The sequence below is a fragment of the Hemibagrus wyckioides genome, linkage group LG09 (genome assembly GCF_019097595.1).
Source record: "Hemibagrus wyckioides isolate EC202008001 linkage group LG09, SWU_Hwy_1.0, whole genome shotgun sequence".
Taxonomy (NCBI): Eukaryota; Metazoa; Chordata; class Actinopteri; order Siluriformes; family Bagridae; genus Hemibagrus; species Hemibagrus wyckioides.
Window position 1 is genome coordinate 16,186,984 of NC_080718.1, and position 18,659 is coordinate 16,205,642.

Consider the following 18,659-nt stretch of genomic DNA (forward strand, 5'->3'; position numbering starts at 1 on the left):
TTGAACACTACACTGTTCATCTAATTTATCTTTACAACTTACCTACACAGGTCTGCAGGGAGCCTGGAGTCTGTCCCAGGGGACTCAGGGCACAAGGAAGGGGACATCCTGGACAGGGTGCCAACCCATTGCAGGGCACAGTTGCACACACATTCAAACACTACAGACAATTTAGAGATGCCGGTCAGAAGTGGAATTCGAACACCTAACCCTTTGGGTGCGAGGCAAACTTGCTGAATAAGTGTTTAGTGTAAACAGCCTAAGTAGGTGCTTAGACTAAAATTGGATTGGATGCTACTGAACATCAATGCGATTTTCAGAGCCACCTGTCAAGTAAATGTTGGGGTTGATATGCTGTACTGCATCTATTATACAGAGTTATCCACAATTATGTAGTTATTATGCAGTGTATTAAATCTCATGACCTATGTAAATACACAACTTTTATTAATCTTCACCTTTGCAGTTTCTTCACCTAACATATGACACAATAAAGGAAAACACAACATCTTTTTGTAAAACATTTAGTTTTACTTATAAACAATAGTAAAAACATTACACATTAAAAAGCTCTGCCAAAACGTATACAAAACATATAATGTATTAAATCCACTATGTGGGCTTATTTTTAACTACCTTCATAGTAATGGCACCACAAGCAACACTCTGATAAGTACTAGAGATTTAAAGCTGACCTTAAAAATGCCACTTTGCCCATATATCGTAAGAGTGACATACATACCAAACTTTTTGGAGCAAAATGTATTTTATACAGATCATTGCTTTGTTGTTTTAAAAAAGAAAAACAACAAGTGTGTAACTGATCCGTGTGTCTGATTGTCCATACACAGTCCATTCAGCCTTAGGGGTTTTATTGGACTATATCTATTCTTATACACTTATTTAGCTTTTTCCACTGTTCTGGAGGGTCGCACTGCTTATCGATGGTTTCTTCAGTTCAATACGCATTGACTGGCCTTCCCCTTTTGATTCCAACTTCACATTACTAGGGATTCCCAGAGCCCCCAGAGCCTTCCCGGTTTTCATGCCCCGAGACACGGGAATGCGAGTGAGCCCAGATCGAGGTGGCTGAGGGTCCATAACAGGCTGCTACAGACAAAAAAGAGTAGCAGAGATTAGCAGAATCAAGCTGTCCTACTTTTTACAAGCAAAGCTGGACTCCAGTATTCTAATTTAATGGAACTATAAATTACAGCATGGCAATGGTGATAATAAAAAATAACAATATACTGGAATCCTAAGGTCTGGTCACTGAATTGTTCGAGTAAACCATAAGGCCAAAATATTTTCACTGTATCATTGTTAAGAACTATAAATAATAAAACATCAGTTGATTGATAATGTTTTCTAGTTGCTGACTCTTAAAAAATATGTTCCCTATATCCTAAATCCCAACCTGACACAAGTTCCTCTATTAACTGTCTGAGATCAGGCACAGTACTTACCACAGAAAGTGTTGGTCTGGGTGGTGCAGGGGTAACCTGAGTGATGGTGAGGCTGCTTGTTACTTTGTTTGTTGCTGGTTTACTGATTGTAGCATGACGTGGAGAGCGTAGCACAGTGCCTGTAGAAAGTTCTTTGCTTTCATGTGCTACAGTGTCAGCTCTAGCCACAACCATCAAGCTATTGTTTTCAAGAGGCTTTTTGACTTGGGAGCCTAAGTGAATGTGGATCTTATTGTCCTCAGTGGTAATGATATTAGCATTCGAGTTACACTTTTTAACTGGTGTGGGGACCATTCGTTTCTCAGGAGTCACTTTGAACACCGCCCGGCCTGTGATCATTTCCTGAGACTCTGGGGAGCTAGATATATGTGCCAAGGCAGAAGTACTAATCGGTATAAGGGATATGGGTGATGTTGGTCTGTCAATAGATGGGGTTTTAATGCTCTCTGGGGACTTAGCTGTTGAAATAGTTGTGATGGTCAGTGGAGATTTCACTCTCTCTGGACATTTTGGCTGTCTGGTTCGATCATTTGGAGAAACAGCAGTTGAAGGAATGATTGTTATTTGTGGCTTATGAACACCACATGAGGGAGTGGCTATTGCAGAGCTGAAGATGTTTTCTGCAGGAGAGCTGCTGATCTGTAGGGTTGTCCTGCTGTTCTGATGGTCAGGAGTCAGTCGAATGTGTAATGGCTGGCCTTGCTTTTGAGTCATTTTAATTTCAGAATGTGTAATTTCTTCATTAATATGCAGAGGCTTTTCTGAAGCATGACTTTCTTTCTTCTTCATCCAAGGTATCCAGGATTTCTTTAATGTGAGGTCACTAGCTGGTGGAGGGTAGAGCTCCCTGACTGATGGCCTTTCAGTAGGTTTCTTAAGGCTTCTCTGTCGAAGGCTGTTCATGATGTGGTTCTCTTCTTGGACAGACTTTTTAATGAACACTGCTGGAGTGTCATCATCATCATTCCCTGTCTCAATTACACCAGCGTCAGTCTGCACTCCTGTTGACGTCATTGGAACATCCATCATCCTTCTTCCATTGTTACTGGGTCTTAGGGCACGACTGTAGCGCCTGGTAATCTCAAGCTCTTTGGTAAGATTGAGTACTTCATTGTTCATGCATTTCCTTTTATCCTCCTCCTCAAGAAACCTTTGCTGTAGAACAGAGTAGTTTACTTGCAGTTGTGAAAGCTGGTCCTCCTTGTTCATAAGCTCATGTATCTTCTCTTTCAGGGCTTGAACATCTGGTTGCAAGTCTTTATTTTTGGTCTCTTCTAACTTGCACCGTCGCCACAACTCTGTTTCTTGACCAACTGCCTCGTCTCTCTCCACTACCTTACTCAATGCTATCTGATTTCTCATTTCCTCCACCTGTTTTGAAAGTGAGTTTGCCCTTTCTTGCTCACTCTTGAACTTTTTCTCCAACATATCATACTCATCCTCTGTTTTCATCAGATCTCCCTCGACAACCTCAAGCTGCTTGAGACGTTTCCTTAATCTGTCAATTTCTCTAGTCAGTTCTATAACTTTATTTTCATCAGTTATACTGGAATTTGAAAGGAACCCTACTTCTTTGTTTAACCCCTTGTTTGTAGACATCTTTCCTTCTTCTTTCACCTCATCGTTTAGGAGTTTTGTCATATGAACAGTGGAACTAAATCCTTTACACTTCTCTTCCTCAGTGGTAAGCTTTTCCTTCAGCTCATCTTTCTCTTTGACCAAGGTTGTTATTTTTTCCTCCATCTCAGATTTGAATTTTAGGAGCTTTTTACTCTCCTCTATCAATCTCTCAGTAACAACCATAACCTTCTCCTGTTCTGCTTTAAACAATTTCTCCATTTCCTCTCTCTTCTTTTCCTCAGACCTTATTCTCTCTGCCAAGTTTTTGCGTTCATTGGCCATTATTACAGTGACAGACTTTAGCTTTATTAGCTCCTCTTTCAGGAACATCTCTGATTTTTCCAGTTTCAATTCAGATGACTCCACCTCTTTCATGCGAATTTTAACTGTCACTAGCTCATCTTCCAGTTCTTTTGTCAAGCCTTTTTCTTTATCCAGTGCACTCTGTAGCTGAGCACATTCGTTCCTGCCCATACTGAAGGCTACCTCCAGTTTCTCTAGTTCTGTCATCCTCTTTTGCAATTTTTCCACCTCCAACTTTAACTCCTTGTTGTTTACCTCCTCAGTTTGAAGCTTTCTTTTCAGCTCGCTGCATTTATTCTCTGTTTTAGTGATCTCCTCATCCTTGCCCTCCATCTCCAAGACAATCTTATGCAAGTTCTCTAACTCTGCCATCAAGTTGGAGTTGCCATACTGTCCCTGACTAATTTTATCCCTCAGTTCCTGCAGCTCCTCTGCTGATTTCTGTAGAACTGCATTTGTCTCCTCTATCTCCTCAATTTTCCGTAAAAGAGTTGCTTGTTTTTGGCACATCTGCTGATACTGACTCTCTTGGCTGGCAAGTTTTGCTGCCATCTCATCATACTGTTGTCCAAAGTTTGAATCCTTGACCTCAAACTCAACCTCAAGGTTCAAGAGCTTCTGTCTGTCTTCTTTTGCTTGGCCCTCAACTTCACCCAGCCTCTGCTCTTTCTCCTGGAGTTTTTGGAGAAGGTCTTGAATTTTTTGGCTTTGCTGGTCAATTTGCTCCAGATGAAGTTGCTGTTCATCAACCAGCATGAGTGTAAAAGATTTTAACTTGTTCAGCTCTCCACGAACCTTTTCCAGTCGTTTTGAGTGCTCCTTTTCTTTTCGTACTTGATAGGCTTTTTCTTGCTTCAACAGCAGCTTCAATCTGAAACAGTGCAACAATGCAAACACATTTAAACAATTAAAAACAGTTAGCAAACGTTCTCAACATACTGGGAATTCAATCAATTTTAGTCCTGGAGTAGAGATTATTCTGTGGTAGATTTTTTTTTTCTTTTTTTTTACAAACGCTACCAAGCTTGAATGGAAATCCACTGGAGACCCAAACCAGCCCGAATAGGCAGCTTTGCCAGACAAAAGCACTCTTCCCCTCTTTCACTGCTGCCACCGTGACTAAAAATCCAAAATGCAAGTGAATATTTAAATAAGCACCCAAGCTTGGCTGTGTACACCATTCTCTGGTTCTCACACTGTCTTTCTATAAGATTTTTTTCCCCAGCTTGCATCTAATCCACTTCCACTGAAATAAATCAACAAATATCTGTTTTAACAAAAATCATTATATATGGAAACATAGAACAGTGCATGCTAGTAACTTCTGATGCTAATACACATAGCCTCACTATAAGCATTTTAATGTCTTGACATACTGCAAATGATAAATAAATTTGACTCATCAGGACTTACCATCAAGATGTTCCCAACATTTGCTCATGCTCCTTATTAGGTAAGTGACATGCATCTAGGTTTGAAGCCATCAGCCAGACCTGTTACTCTGTGGGAATACGCCTGTGACATTCCACACATGCTATCATGACTATGATAAAGGGAAATTTGTTCAAAACTCCTCCTGACCAAACTGGCTGATGATGTCACGCTGCCCATATATGGCAGAGCATTAAGAATCTCTGGAGTGAAATACCTTGCCGTGGATACGCATGGGATGGGACTTCAGCTGTTCCTGTCAAATCTAATGATTTATTCTTTTTAAAATTCACTTGAGTACATCTCTTAGTAGCACTACAATTACTAAGAGTGCTAACACTGCTGTCCCTTGTTTGCATGTCAGCACCCAAATTTATTTTGTTTAAGAAAGGGGAGCAATGCAAATTGCATTCAAATGACATGGGCAGGAAAGGAAGTCAGCACAGTGTATACTCTCTCTGACTATACACAATACACAGCATTTCAAAACTTTACTAACTTAGTATTACTGTTGTTAAGGCCTTTTTATAAGGCGTTTGTAAATGAAGACACTACAGTTGCAATTTATTTTTATTTCAGAATATTTGGTTCTGCAATAACCTAGAAACCTTATAAAGATTGTAACGTAAAAACACCTAAAACACAAATCCTAAAGAGTTTGTCTGCTTCTCTTTATAAGCGAGTTGACTGATCTCAGATGGCACAAACAACAGGTATGAAATGTAGGAGCTGAATAAAGTCCAACATATGGGATGCTGTCCAATTTTTGGAAGAAATACAGGAATATATGTGAGTGCTGGCATATGTAGGTTTGCAGTTATGTGCGAGAATGTGTGTGCACTCAATCAAAATCATGAAACATGATGTTGATGGTAGCCTTTTAAGGCTGTGATGGAAAGAAATTATGGCATTATCAATGCTTGCTGCAGGGTGGAGGAAATGACATGTCATGACAGACTTACATGATGTCAAAAAACTTGTTTTTCAATTCATTTTTAAAAGATTCACATCTAATCAAGATTAAATATGAAAGAATATTAATATTAGACCAAGGTCCAGTGGTTTCTTAATGCGCAGACATTATGAAAAAAAAAATCAATAAAAACACTTGCTCATTATAAAACATTTATTAAATTGATTTGTATTAACAAGTGTTAACAAACAAATTTTCATTAAATACTTTAATTGTAAGCTCTATACTTGGTTATCACTTTAAGACTGTGGGTTTTGTCCACTGTGAATCTAGTGGCAGCTTTTCACTATTTGCTCCTGTGTACCTTGATCTGTGGTCTGTATCCAGAATTAATTAACACCAGTAGCCAAATTATATGGAGATGACAAAAGAAATCATAATAACTGAATATACAATATACAGAATATGTCAATTCTGTGTTTTGTCTCCACATTTTTTGTGTTCAGTGTATTTCCCAGCAACAATCCTAATTCCTAGGTTGGTGCAATGAGACAGCTTTATGTTTATTTATATATTCTGAGCCATATTATAGTATAGTACATTATATATTATGAGCCACAATGAACAATACAATACCTCAATTAATATAATTCAGCAGGAATCTGTAAAAGAGAGGAAATGTCCTCACTGATATGCTGATACTTGTGATTTTAACAGTTATATTATCATGTATGTTTTCTTTCTTTAAAATCTTTATATGCAAGCCTTGACAGTGTCACAAACAACTACTACTCAGCAGTGCATAGGATGAAAGATTTGTGTTACGATTGTGTTATTTTTAATGTGCTAATTAGCTGTATATGGCAACCCAAAGTCTACAGACCTTTCAATCCTCTTACCTTTCTCTCTCTTGTTCCAGCAGGTTAGTGAAGTCATCACTCTTGTTCATGTAGTCTATGTGCTTGCGTTTCTCCCCATCCAGCTCATGAACAACACGGCGATGACATTTCTCAGCCAGTAATAACTGCTCCAGCATGCGCCGATATGCTTCTCTGTGCTTATCCTTAAGCTTGTCCAACTGAGTGACATAGACAAACCACCACAGGACACATCCATTTAACAAAGAACAGTATAGATTTGTACATAATCAATAATTAATGTTTGCATCCTGGCAGTCAAAACCTACTTATTAAAAGTATTTCAGTGGTCCTACTTTTATCTGCATAACTCTAAAATTATACATAAATTAAAAGAATAACTCAGAGCATCCAGTATACTGTATACCAGAGGTGTCCAATCTTATCCGCACAGGGCCAGTGTGGGTGCAGGTTTTCATTCCACTCAAGCAGGAAACACACCTAATTCCACCAGTTTAATCAACTGATCACGGCTTTCAGTAGACTCAGGTGTGGCTTCTGCTCATTTGAAATAAAAACCTGCACCAATACCAGCCCTTTGCAGATACGATTGGACATCCCTGCTGTTTATATTACATACCTCTGCCATGGGCTTTTCATACACATCTTCATGGTGTATGTGGTTGTTGATCAGAAGGCCATCTCTCTGCAGGGCCTTTAGAGGTTTAGTGGGAAATGCTGAGCTGTAATGAGACTCAAGCCTCTCTGGGCGACTAAGGTCAGACTTGAGCACTCGGATCACATCCTCTTGAGCCTACATAAAAAGAAGTACTTTCTGCTCATGTTCTCATGTTATCAGCAAATGACTTCAAATAATCTCCTAAAACAGAAACATCTCCAAGGGAACTCCATGTTCAGTTCACTTTACTCAAGGAAGTGAGAGAAAAGAAGAAAAATGTCATCGCTGACACTAGGTGGAGCTGTTGGCATTAAAATGTTTGATAGATAGATAGATAGATAGATAGATAGATAGATAGATAGATAGATAGATAGATAGATAGATAGATAGATAGATAGATAGAAGCCTGTAAACACATATCCATCAAACCTTGGAACTGTTTCCTCCAATAGAAGTATTAAAATTGTCTAGAATTGCCCAAACACGTTCCACTATGACAGTACCTTTACGTACAAAATTAGGCCCAGGTGGACACCTTTTGGATTAACTGGAAGACTTTGCCTGATCTAATGTTGTGGCTAAAGCAAATCCCTACAGCCATGCTCCAAAATCTAGTGAAAAGCCTTCTCCAAGATTGGATGCTGTTAGCATAGGGGGACTAAACCTGATTATGTACTACTACTACTACTACTACTACTACTTCTACTACTAATAATAATAATAATAATAATAATAATAATAATAATGAGCAAACTTTCATTGTTTTCTCCAAATATCTCCACACTATTCTGAAAAAGGATATACAGAAACCACCTGGAATCAAATATAATAAATACACTGATACTAAATGAAACTACAAGTGAACTAAATGTAAAGAAATGATCGCTGTGACAATCAATAAGTAATATTTATCAGTCCACAGCTGGCAGTAAATTCTTTTATTTAAGATTGCTGCTGCTTTAACACACTTTTGCCTCTGTAGCATAATAGACCTGAGCTGTAGCAGGAAGCCAGAATGTGACAAGGTGCTAATGGCCATCTGTCAGGAACCAAGGACAAACTGGCTGACACAGCGCCTAACTCTGACTTAGACTGGCATCAGCACTGATAACAGGAGGTCCAGTCTGAACACACAATTAATCTCTTCAATGAGAGGCTTGTCAGTATTGTAAAAAGAACATTGCTAGCCTGTCGTTTCAAGAGTAATGCAATGTGGATAATCAGAGTTATTCTAATACCACATTGAAATGTGTGGACCACACTGACATGGTGAGTTATTCAACATCTCAGCTTGTAAAGCTATATGCAACTCAATATGTAGGTGGAAAAAATAACTTGTTACATAAATGCAAATGTAAACATCTCAGTGTAGCTTGCTTAATGTCATCTATTCACTGTAGATGTTTTGAGTGCACCGAAATCATTCAGCTCTTGTTCTAAATGTTTTCGGTGGACTTCAGCACCTTAAATACATACAGATATATTGCAGGTATATCATGAAAAATCTTACCTGGATTTCACCCTCCATGATTCCCAGCAGCTTCAGAAGGTCATCTTTGGACATATCCTTCAGGCTTAATCTTTGGTTATTTTTCATTGTGGATTTAGCCTCACTTTCTGACACAAGCATTCCCTCCTTTTCCTTCTGCTGAGCTTTGTCCTTGATGCTCTTGTCAGTGACCTGCAGTTTCATATCCTCCTCCTGCTCTTCACTGATCTCATGAACAACCAGAACCCCATTAGCTGGGCTGTCCACTCCGTCACCTTTGGACCTCATGTTGTCTCTATAGTTGGTACAAACAAGAATTTGGCACACTAATTCTTCAAACACAATCCATCCATCTATCTTCAGTACTTATCATACTGAGGGTAATGGGGAGTCTGGAGCCTGTCCCAGGAGACTTGGGGTACAAGGTGGTGGACACCCAAACCATCATAAGGCACAATTTCATACAGACTGCATACAATTTACAGATGCCAATTGGCCTACCACATATGTCTTTGGACTATGGGATGAAACCAGTGTACCTGGAGGAAACCTCTGTAGCACAGGGAGAACATGCAAACTCCATGCACATAGGGCAGAGGTGAGAATCAAGTCCCCGACCCAGAGGTGTTAGGGGCCATGTCTTTATATAGTGTTCAATTATTTGAAAATATACTGTAGGTATTTAGCCTAAAATTGGGTTGGAATAGTCTAATCTGAAATGTTAAAGAACATCAAAGTTATTATCAGGGTCACCTGCCACTTTTTGGGGTTAATATCCTGTACTCTACCTGTTATAGTGTAATCCACAATCATGCAGTAGGTATACAGGCTACTGTAACCTTTTACTGCATACATTTAATTTTATTATATCAGTATAATAAATCTGGTGACCTATTATCTCTGCAGTCTTTTCACCACTGTTAAAACACAACACATTAAAGTAAACTGGGTAAAGTGGGGCTCACACCCCCATTCCAGAGGTTTGAGGCAACAATTTTAACCATTATGTTGCAATTAAAATTTTAAAAGAGGATATCATGAAATACAACATGCTTTATTTACAAACCTACAAAGACGAAATCCACTATATTGTATATTAGTGTAGGCTCAAGCTTTGCAAATAGTATAATTGTGGTGTACTTTATGGATTATTCCATTAAATTACAAATATAAATGAAAAGAAATTGTACATATTATTTTCTGAAAATGACCCTAATCTGTGGAGTCATAGCTCATCTCTGTTAGGTGATTTCCACCCTTCTTGACTTGATGATAAATGTTAAAATGATAAATTGTATAACACATGTATCTTTGTAAAAATAAATATGCACAATAAAATTAGTTTAATTAATAATGCCTACCTACTGAAAAATCCTTGGACCAAGAAACTCACTAACCCATTTTATGTCTGCAGTCAAGACGGGGTCAGAAAATCTAAAATAATATAAAATAAAACTGGAGTATAAAAAAAAGATATCTAATGTTTTAACAGTGTAATTATTAATGCCAGTATTGATGTTAATCCTAACATTAAAGGGTTAAACATTAAACTAGGAAACCTGAAAGCATCAGAATCAAGTGGAACAAAATTCCCATATCGACCTCAAACACAGAGACTGTTTCACTATTAATATCTTAACATACATGTTTTCACCATTTGTTATTTGTGATTAAAAAAAGAACATTTTTTAAAACTTAACACTCAATAAATGCCTTAGTGGTTTTATTATTTTAACATAATACCCACTAGAATTATGTCAAAATAATAGCACTAGCACAGGTTTCCTGTATTTGTGTATTTATAAATCACATGTCTCTCATTAAAAGTTTGGTGTGTTAATTCATGTACATGATGCTGAGAGAGCATATTTTAAAGTAGTACACATTGAATTACATCATACCATTCACTTAGTTTCAAATAAGGCCAAAGATAAATTACAGATGTTGAGATCCCAATGAAATCATATGGCTTGTCACCTCTGACGTATGCTTAGACACAGCTAAACACGGACGGACAAAACAAAGCTCTACGCCGTTGCTTGCAGGGCTTTAAACTTTCTTTCAGCTGGGTCATAATCTTTGTTTGCAAAGGAGTAATTATTTGTGTGAGGCTAAGAGAAGAACAGCAGCCAACGATGACGTCCAGTTTAGCTACCAAAAAAGGAATCGCCAACTTGCTGAAGTTTAAGTATGTTTAAATCAAAATACATCAAAGTTGAAGGCTACTTCACATGTGTAACCAAAAGTGCAGTTCAGACTTTCATTAAGCCCATTCAAACATAAGAGATTGAGAATATATCTGAAGAACAAACGTCTCGTTGAATGAGCTGATAAAAGAGGAATCCAGTACCATTTTTAACCAACATTTCTTATCTCTGTCAGTTCCACATGTTCCAGGGTTGCCTGGCAGGGGTAAAGGCCATGTGAGAGAAGTTTTCAACGGTGATAAGATACAACTTTTTGAACTGCCATGGGTAATTTGTAAAACTGAAATAAAAGAAACCTTATGTCCAGCTAAAGCAGTAAAGGCAATCTCAAAAAGTAGACACAGATATTCTTCCAATAAGTGTCACTGAGTACTGGCCATATAACATAAAAATGGAAAGAGAAGGAAACAAAGATGTAAATACTTACAAAAGATGTAAATGCTATTCAAATTGTAGATAGACAGATGCAGTATGACTAATGTTTTAGAGCTAGAATGTTAGAATGTTTAGAATGTTTTTTTCATGGGTCTGTATGAAAGGTTTTACCGATACAATTAAACAGGTCTGGAATCACTGTTCATTAGTCATATTTGTTCTCATATATCTTATGACACAGCATGCGACACCATCAACAATTTGATCACCTGCCAATTCTGACCCACCAGTCACTATTCCTTCATCATAAGACAGCTACCAACCAGGAAGGGTGAAAACTAACACGTGCTTCCTCTGAGACATGTGAAGCCAAACAATCACTTCTTTTCAAACTCCTGTTCATGCAGCATCACATGACAGTGTATTTGGAGGAAAGTGCTATCTGCTCTTTTCCACACATAACTGACTTCTGTTACCGTGATTGACAGGAGATGGTGAATATGACATCCCTTCTTCTCAGAGAGCACAGGGAAAACTGTTTCCTTAGCTTATTGTTCCAGGTAGATAAATAGATTACAGTTAAACATTTATATATATATATTTTTGTTGTATGAAAATTGGCCAATGTAATTAGGAAGATAAGGATATGCATAAACTGAGTTATGGTGATTTTTACTGGATAACTTCAACTTCAACTTCAACTTTCAACTTTATTGTCATTCATTTTTACGTCACAAGTACGCATAACACCAGTACAGTTAACAACCTTTTACTAGATAAACACCATAACATGGAAGCAACCATAAGTCCTATTTAATTAGGCCTGGACAGTTTCAAATTCAACAGCAACAAAATAGTCCTAAAATCAAACACACCTGGCAGAAACCTTATCAGCATTCCCCTCCCTTTTCCAAGGATAAAACATCTCAAATGCACTGATCCAAATAAACTCTGTACACAGAATACCACTTTGGAGGAGGTGCTAAGTAACCACTGGGAATCTGATGAAATGCTGTTGGAATTTTAATGATGTCACTCTAATTTGTACATTGAGGTGTCTGTTTCTGTCTTTTGGTCAGAGAAAACTGGCCAGACAAGTCTAAAAAAAAAAAATAGTGGTGTTTATACAATGAGGGTGTATCAAATGTCTAAAACAACCAAGGTTAAGACAACCAGCCAAGTCGCAAACCTATGTTTAAGGGTGCCGTCATGCTCTGGTGGAGAACTAAATGGTCATTATAAAAAGCAGAAGTTCTCATGTTCATACGCAATAGCAAGTTTAATGGGATGTTTGTCACAGTTTCTGAATATCTACACCAGCCTAAAGAAGGCCTTTACGTCCTCCACAGCCTTTAAGACATTTAACTATAGCACAGAATGTAACATATATATAGTGTGTTCTCCTGAATAGGGTATTTGTGGAAGTGTATGTGTGAAGCACACAGCAAGATACAACCTACAACCATTTATTAGAGACTAAAACATATTAGAACGTTCTGTTTATCTCAATCATCAAAATCTTAGAATGAGTCTGTAAGAATGAGACCTGCTCCTTTGTCAGAGAAATACAGGACTTTGCTTGTCCTCCATAGTTCTTATTAGAGAGTAAGAAGTGTCACTTAAGCACTTAAAACCATGAGGAAAATATGCTTCCTATAGGCCTATTGTTGGGAAAGGTATTTGGAGCTCTCGTGGAGGACAGATGGAGCCGTGTCTGTTTTTCTAGGTTTGTGTAACAATTCCTTGTTTGCAGAATGGGTAGGATTTACAACCCACATGATTACTGGTTGATAATGAAAGTAAAAACAAATTATAGCCTGTTACTTGGGTATTTCCTCTTGGTGTTTAAATGACAGTGATATACTGCCTTCTGTATTATACAGATGCCAGAATGAATCCTTATGGTATATGGACATTAAATACATAACTCAAACTAAAACTAAAACCATTGTAATTAAATTTTTTATTGTATTGTGTGCTACATTATTTATATAAATGATATAATCCTGAGTGATGAGTGTTTGTGTACTTTTTAAGCTGTCTAAGCTTGAAGCTGGCATTGCTATGTGATTCTAATTTGGCATCTGAAGTCAGATAACTAAAAGACCCGGCTGCTGCCAGCAGATGTCCAAATTCCACATTCCTGTGCTGCCATTGAAAAAATCAAAGCTTTTAGTGGGCTTGTCATTGTTTCTAAATAAGGCCCGAGTAAAATGGGTTTTGGAAAGTGGGAAGTTCTCAGGGATAACATTATTAAACTACACTAGCTCAATTATGCTGCTAATATGCAGGTGGAAAGCTCATGGAATCACAGTTAATCATCCTCAGAGACATGGGATTTCATCCCCCAGTCCATTTGATCTACGCTGCAATCTTCTCCATTTCAACACTACTAAAAAACGACTAAAAATGTAGCACAATAATACATACAAATATATACATGAACGTTCAGACAAATCAGAAATCTTTAAGACAAAAAAAGAACTCTATTAAAGTTATTCTGTTTTGTGAAATAAATGTGTCCACTGAAGAAATCCAAAAATTTCAGTGAACTTTCAGCGTATCTAAATAAGGGCCTGGTAACTTGGCAGCCGTTCAGTTCATGACATGATGTCTACAGCTAAGAAATGATTACACTTTCAGCTCTGTCTCACATTAAATGCATTGCACTCTCAGTCTTAGATATGCATCTCTAAAAAGATATGAACTAATCCTCTGACGCTGTTTGAAGGCTCTAAAATGTATGTTCATTTATTATGTCAACCATTTGGCCTCTATGTGTTTTATTGAATAGGAACAAGGTAATGTCTAGTTAGCTGTCCAGAGAAAGAGCGTTTGGTATACATTTTTAAAAAAAATTCTTTCTGCTCATTGTGATATCCTCCTTTAGACATGTTTAGTTATCAGTAATTATTGAGTCATGTAACTGTATAAACAGTTTGGATTGTGCCCAAGTAGTATTGCTGTGTACAGTGATGTGCTTATTTTTATATTAGACATCAGTAATTCCTGTAACACTGCACTCTGTATTACTGACATGGCCTTCTCAGACAGAATATCACTTTTCATACAGGGATTCACCATACAGTGTCCTCTTCAAACCTGTAATTATAGCTCTGTGAAGTAAGCCAAAGGCAGTGGATATACAAGACTTTCTTGCCCCTTGACCACAAATTATATATATATATATATATATGTGTGTGTGTGTGTGTGTGTGTGTGTGTGTGTGTGTATGCCTTGAGTGGGCGTTTAAAGTGTAAAGTGTCAATTAAGATTAGCAGTTATACAATATGCAGGTATGTGCCAGGTATAAAACTGATATTTACTGACACTCAACCAGCCTGCTCCATCATATTATTACCCCAAATTCCCTGCACTCCTGAGAAAGCAGTAAATCATTTGTAAACCAAAACCATAGCACCTATGCTTCTTTGGTTACATGACATCATATTGTGGAACTTTATAAGGCGGTTTAGAGGGGGTGGAGTTCAAGAAAGAAGTAAAGTTCAAGCTGTATTATTAATAGCAACTACAAATGACACCAGGTCAGCTATCTCCATGCATGTCCAATTGCATGTGTTCTAGATCTCTCTAAAAATGACAGAAGGCCAAAATCCTGCAGCTTAATGAGAAGAGTGCACGGAATGCCATTTCCTTTCAAAGTGAAAGCAAATATATGCTTTTTGAGGTGCTGGTTGTATATGGGTAACCTCAGGTATTCTGGGTGCAATGTGTGACACTTGGAGAAAGAGAAAGTTTGCATTGGCGAAAATGTTCAAAATGTGCAGCAGACAGTAGCTACTCAGTAATTACCTTGTGCTGGATATAAAATCAGTGCTTTCATATGCGTAGTATGTTCGATTTTTTTTTTCAACCCCAGGTTCTACACATACCTCTACCTTGTTTGCACTCCACAGAAGAATTACCTAAACATACAGCTGACCTCCAGTTGCCAGCTACAAACTGTACAACCAACCTATTCCGAGCCAAATATTCAGCCTGTATGTGTCCATGTCTGTTTCCTGGGGAAATATTATGGTCAGTTCTCTCAGAGAATGTGGAGGAGGAAATCAGGAATTGACAGAGGAAAAAGACAAATGACCAGTGCTTCAGTAGCCTCCCTTTAGAGGTGCAGCAGACTCACTATAGGCTGATATATTAAAAAAAAAAAAATTCTGACTGACTTCACTGGTGTCATTTTCTTGGACAAGAGATATAGTCTGGTGTTTCCTGTCAAACAATGAAGAATAAAGGTCACAACAGTGTGCCTGAGAAAGTTTTGTGTTATACACCAGAGAAACACCCATATTTCTTTATTCATATATATATATATATATATATATATATATATATAAATATATATATATATGAGTAATGATAAAGCAGGTGTACCATTCATTTGAATACAGACTTTGAATTTTTGGGGGCTTTTTTGTGGCAGGTGCATGATAACAGTAAAATACGTTTTCTGGAAGTTGAGGATGTATGCTTATCTTTGTCTATTAGTATAATTTTATGTAAACTGTCATAGAAAGCACATTGGCAGGTTTATACACATAAGCAGCTTTATATGAACCAGGTGTAAATGACAACTGCTGCTAAGTAAGTTGAGACACTAGGGAGTTAATACTCTACGATCTCTGGCACCACGCACATGCTGAGTTCGAGTATCGATCCTGCTGCGTCTGTCCAGAATGCCGCACTTCCCAGAGGCCCCTGGATACAGTGTCAAAGGACTAAAAGTTTTACAGTCAAGCCCGCAGATCGTAAATGCAGTGAGGGAGAATACGAAAAGCACCAAGTATGTGTGAACACCAAGAACAACAACAAAAAATGATCAGGGTATGAGCAATTACATCAGTATGAGATAGCCGGGGTCAGATTATACATAATGTTCTTGGTTTTGAAAGTTTCAGAGATCAGCAGAGATTCCTTTACACAATTAGTACATGTATTATATGTATAAGTGTATGTTCTTTTCAATGTTGTCATACTCACAAACTAAAACAGAGCAATGATCTCACTAGTTAGCTATTACTATCAGCTCTTTGTGGGAACTTAGAGATGATGTAGAAACCTGATTACGTGATTAAAGAGAGAACAGTGAGCTTGACTTTAAATATTCCTGTGGTTACAAAAAAAAAAAGGATGCTGAACCATTTGCATCACACAAGGATTTTGCAAAGATAGTAGGGAAGGACAGTGGGGGACAAAACACAAGAAGCGCAGTTGTTTCTGCTAATCTTGAATGAGTGTAACTAGAGCAATGTATCACATAGTAAAATGGTGAAAGCTAAATAAAAAATAATGTAAATTTAATTTTTTTTAATACAAGAAAGCATTTTTCCACTTTAAAATACTAATAAAGATGTTACACTTACCCACAATGGTCCCTGAAATACAAGTGAGAGTAATCAGTATGTCCCTTGTTAAACAGATTCCTCTTATCAATAGCATTCCTTGAGAACAACTACCAACATTAGAAAGCAGTTCCACAGTAGTTTCTCCCCATGCTCTCTCTTTCTCGTGTCCAAGGATATTGTAATATTACACACACACACATACACGCACACACACACACTGATGCAGGTGTCTAAACCATCTCTGTCTCTCCTCTCAAGCCATGAGTTTATCCCTGAAGAAGCAGCTCAGAGAGACTGGATAAAAAGTGAAGAAGAGCCAGAGGGAGTTACACTAGCACAGGAAGGAAGGGAAGTATGTCCTTCGAGAAACTCAATGAATCTTATCCAACAATAGAGATTCTTCAGCTTAATAAAAGATGCAGCTTTGTCAGAAGTCCAGCAGTGTTCACGCCCACACTCCGATTGTTCCCTTTCAGTGAGAACTTGTAGGCTGTGCTGATCTCCTAAGCTATATTTAAACACTTCTCTCTCGCTTATAGCTCTTAACATGTGCATGAGTCTGGGGGCAGGACATGACAGCTGAGCCTTGCCATACTCACATCAAGGAATGTCCACTATTGCCACTACACCCGCAGGTCGTCCGGGACCTATAGGAATCTGGTCACAGGTTTGTTTTTAAATACATACAAAAGACATCAAAAATGATAGATGATTACATTTTAACTTGTAGTTTTCAGATCAGTCTAACTCATTACAATTTCAAATCTCTCCCAACCCAAAACAACATGTACCCTCAAACCACTTACCATAGTCATTATGATGTATGCTCGAATTTTTTTTTTCTGCATAGTGGCTCTGTTTTTATATCTACTTTGCTGGAAAAAATAACAGCTACCACACTCAAGCTGAATGTGTATCCACTCCCTGTTGCTTTCCTGTGTTTCATCACCGCACCCATAAAAAAATCTATCCCACACTCTCTTCCAGAGCTCTGCTGAAGAGGGTGAACACATTTCCCTGGGTGCATTTAATGATTATTTTCAATAATGTACACACAAGTTCTCTAGCATAACCCTACTTACATTAACTCAAGCATCATATGCCACTGTGCAAATAAGCAACAATATGTAATAACCTAGAAGACTGGGCACAGGATTTCCATGGACACTGTGCAAGATCTAAACAAACATCATAAAATGAAAAAAAGAAAAGAAAAGAAAAGAAAAGAAAAGAAAAGAAAAGAAAAGAAAAGAAAAGAAAAGAAAAGAAAAGAAAAGAAAAGAAAAGAAAAGAAAAGAAAAGAAAATGGCTCTCAACATGATTTAGAAATCATGTTACTCTATCCCTCCCTGTCCATGGGAAATTTGTGGTTTAAGAATACAGTGTTTCAGTTTGGGATTTGGGATTCAGTTTATGCATTACAGTATGTGAAGTGAGGAAAAAAATATGACAGGAATATTGCAGGAAACGAATCAACTCCAAGTTAGTGTATGAGGCACGACTCAAAGCGAAGTTGATTATTTTCCTATAACAACACATTTGTAAGTGTTTTATTCCTCATATACAATTATACACTTTTCTTTATATATTAATGACCAATGTGTACTTACAGTACTTGTAGTTGTGTTAGTAATAGTAAGACCATGGAATTAGAAGGTGTGTCCAAACTTTTGACTGGTAGTGTATATATATATATATACACTACCAGTCAAAAGTTTGGACACACCTTCTAATTCCATGGTCTTTCCTGATGTTTATTTCTTTCTACATTGTAAAACAATGCTGAAAGTGGCTGAAATACACAATAATGTCCTTTGAACAGTTGATACTGAGATATGTCTGCTACTGATGCTCTGTAAAGCCTTCATAACGGCTCTAATCTGAGGTGCTGTTAATTGGTGATTTCTGAGGCTGGTAACTCTAAATGAACTTCTCCTCTGCAGCAGAGGTAAGTTT

The 18,659-nt window shown here is 37.6% G+C and overlaps 1 protein-coding gene across 1 annotated transcript; it reads right to left on the reverse strand.

Annotated features, from left to right (window-relative positions):
• Positions 1-542: 542 nt before the first annotated feature.
• Positions 543-17,484, reverse strand: LOC131359789 (filamin-A-interacting protein 1). The gene is made up of 6 exons (XM_058399908.1): positions 16,722-17,484; positions 8,780-9,053; positions 7,231-7,404; positions 6,633-6,811; positions 1,467-4,260; positions 543-1,110 (listed from the first exon to the last, which is right to left on the reverse strand). The coding sequence occupies exons 2-6, from the start codon at positions 9,044-9,046 to the stop codon at positions 904-906; spliced, it is 3,621 nt and encodes a 1,206-aa protein (XP_058255891.1). The 5' UTR covers positions 9,047-9,053; positions 16,722-17,484; the 3' UTR covers positions 543-903.
• Positions 17,485-18,659: the final 1,175 nt, after the last annotated feature.

Coding starts and splice junctions, on each gene's coding strand:
- LOC131359789 (XM_058399908.1), bottom strand. CDS start 9,046: ATGAGGTCCAAAGGTGACGGAGTGGACAGCCCAGCTAATGGGGTTCTG. Junction 6,812..7,230: donor ATGAAAAGCCCATGGCAGAG/GTATGTAATATA, acceptor TATGTCACTCAG/TTGGACAAGCTTAAGGATAA. Junction 1,111..1,466: donor CCAGACCAACACTTTCTGTG/GTAAGTACTGTG, acceptor TTTTGTCTGTAG/CAGCCTGTTATGGACCCTCA.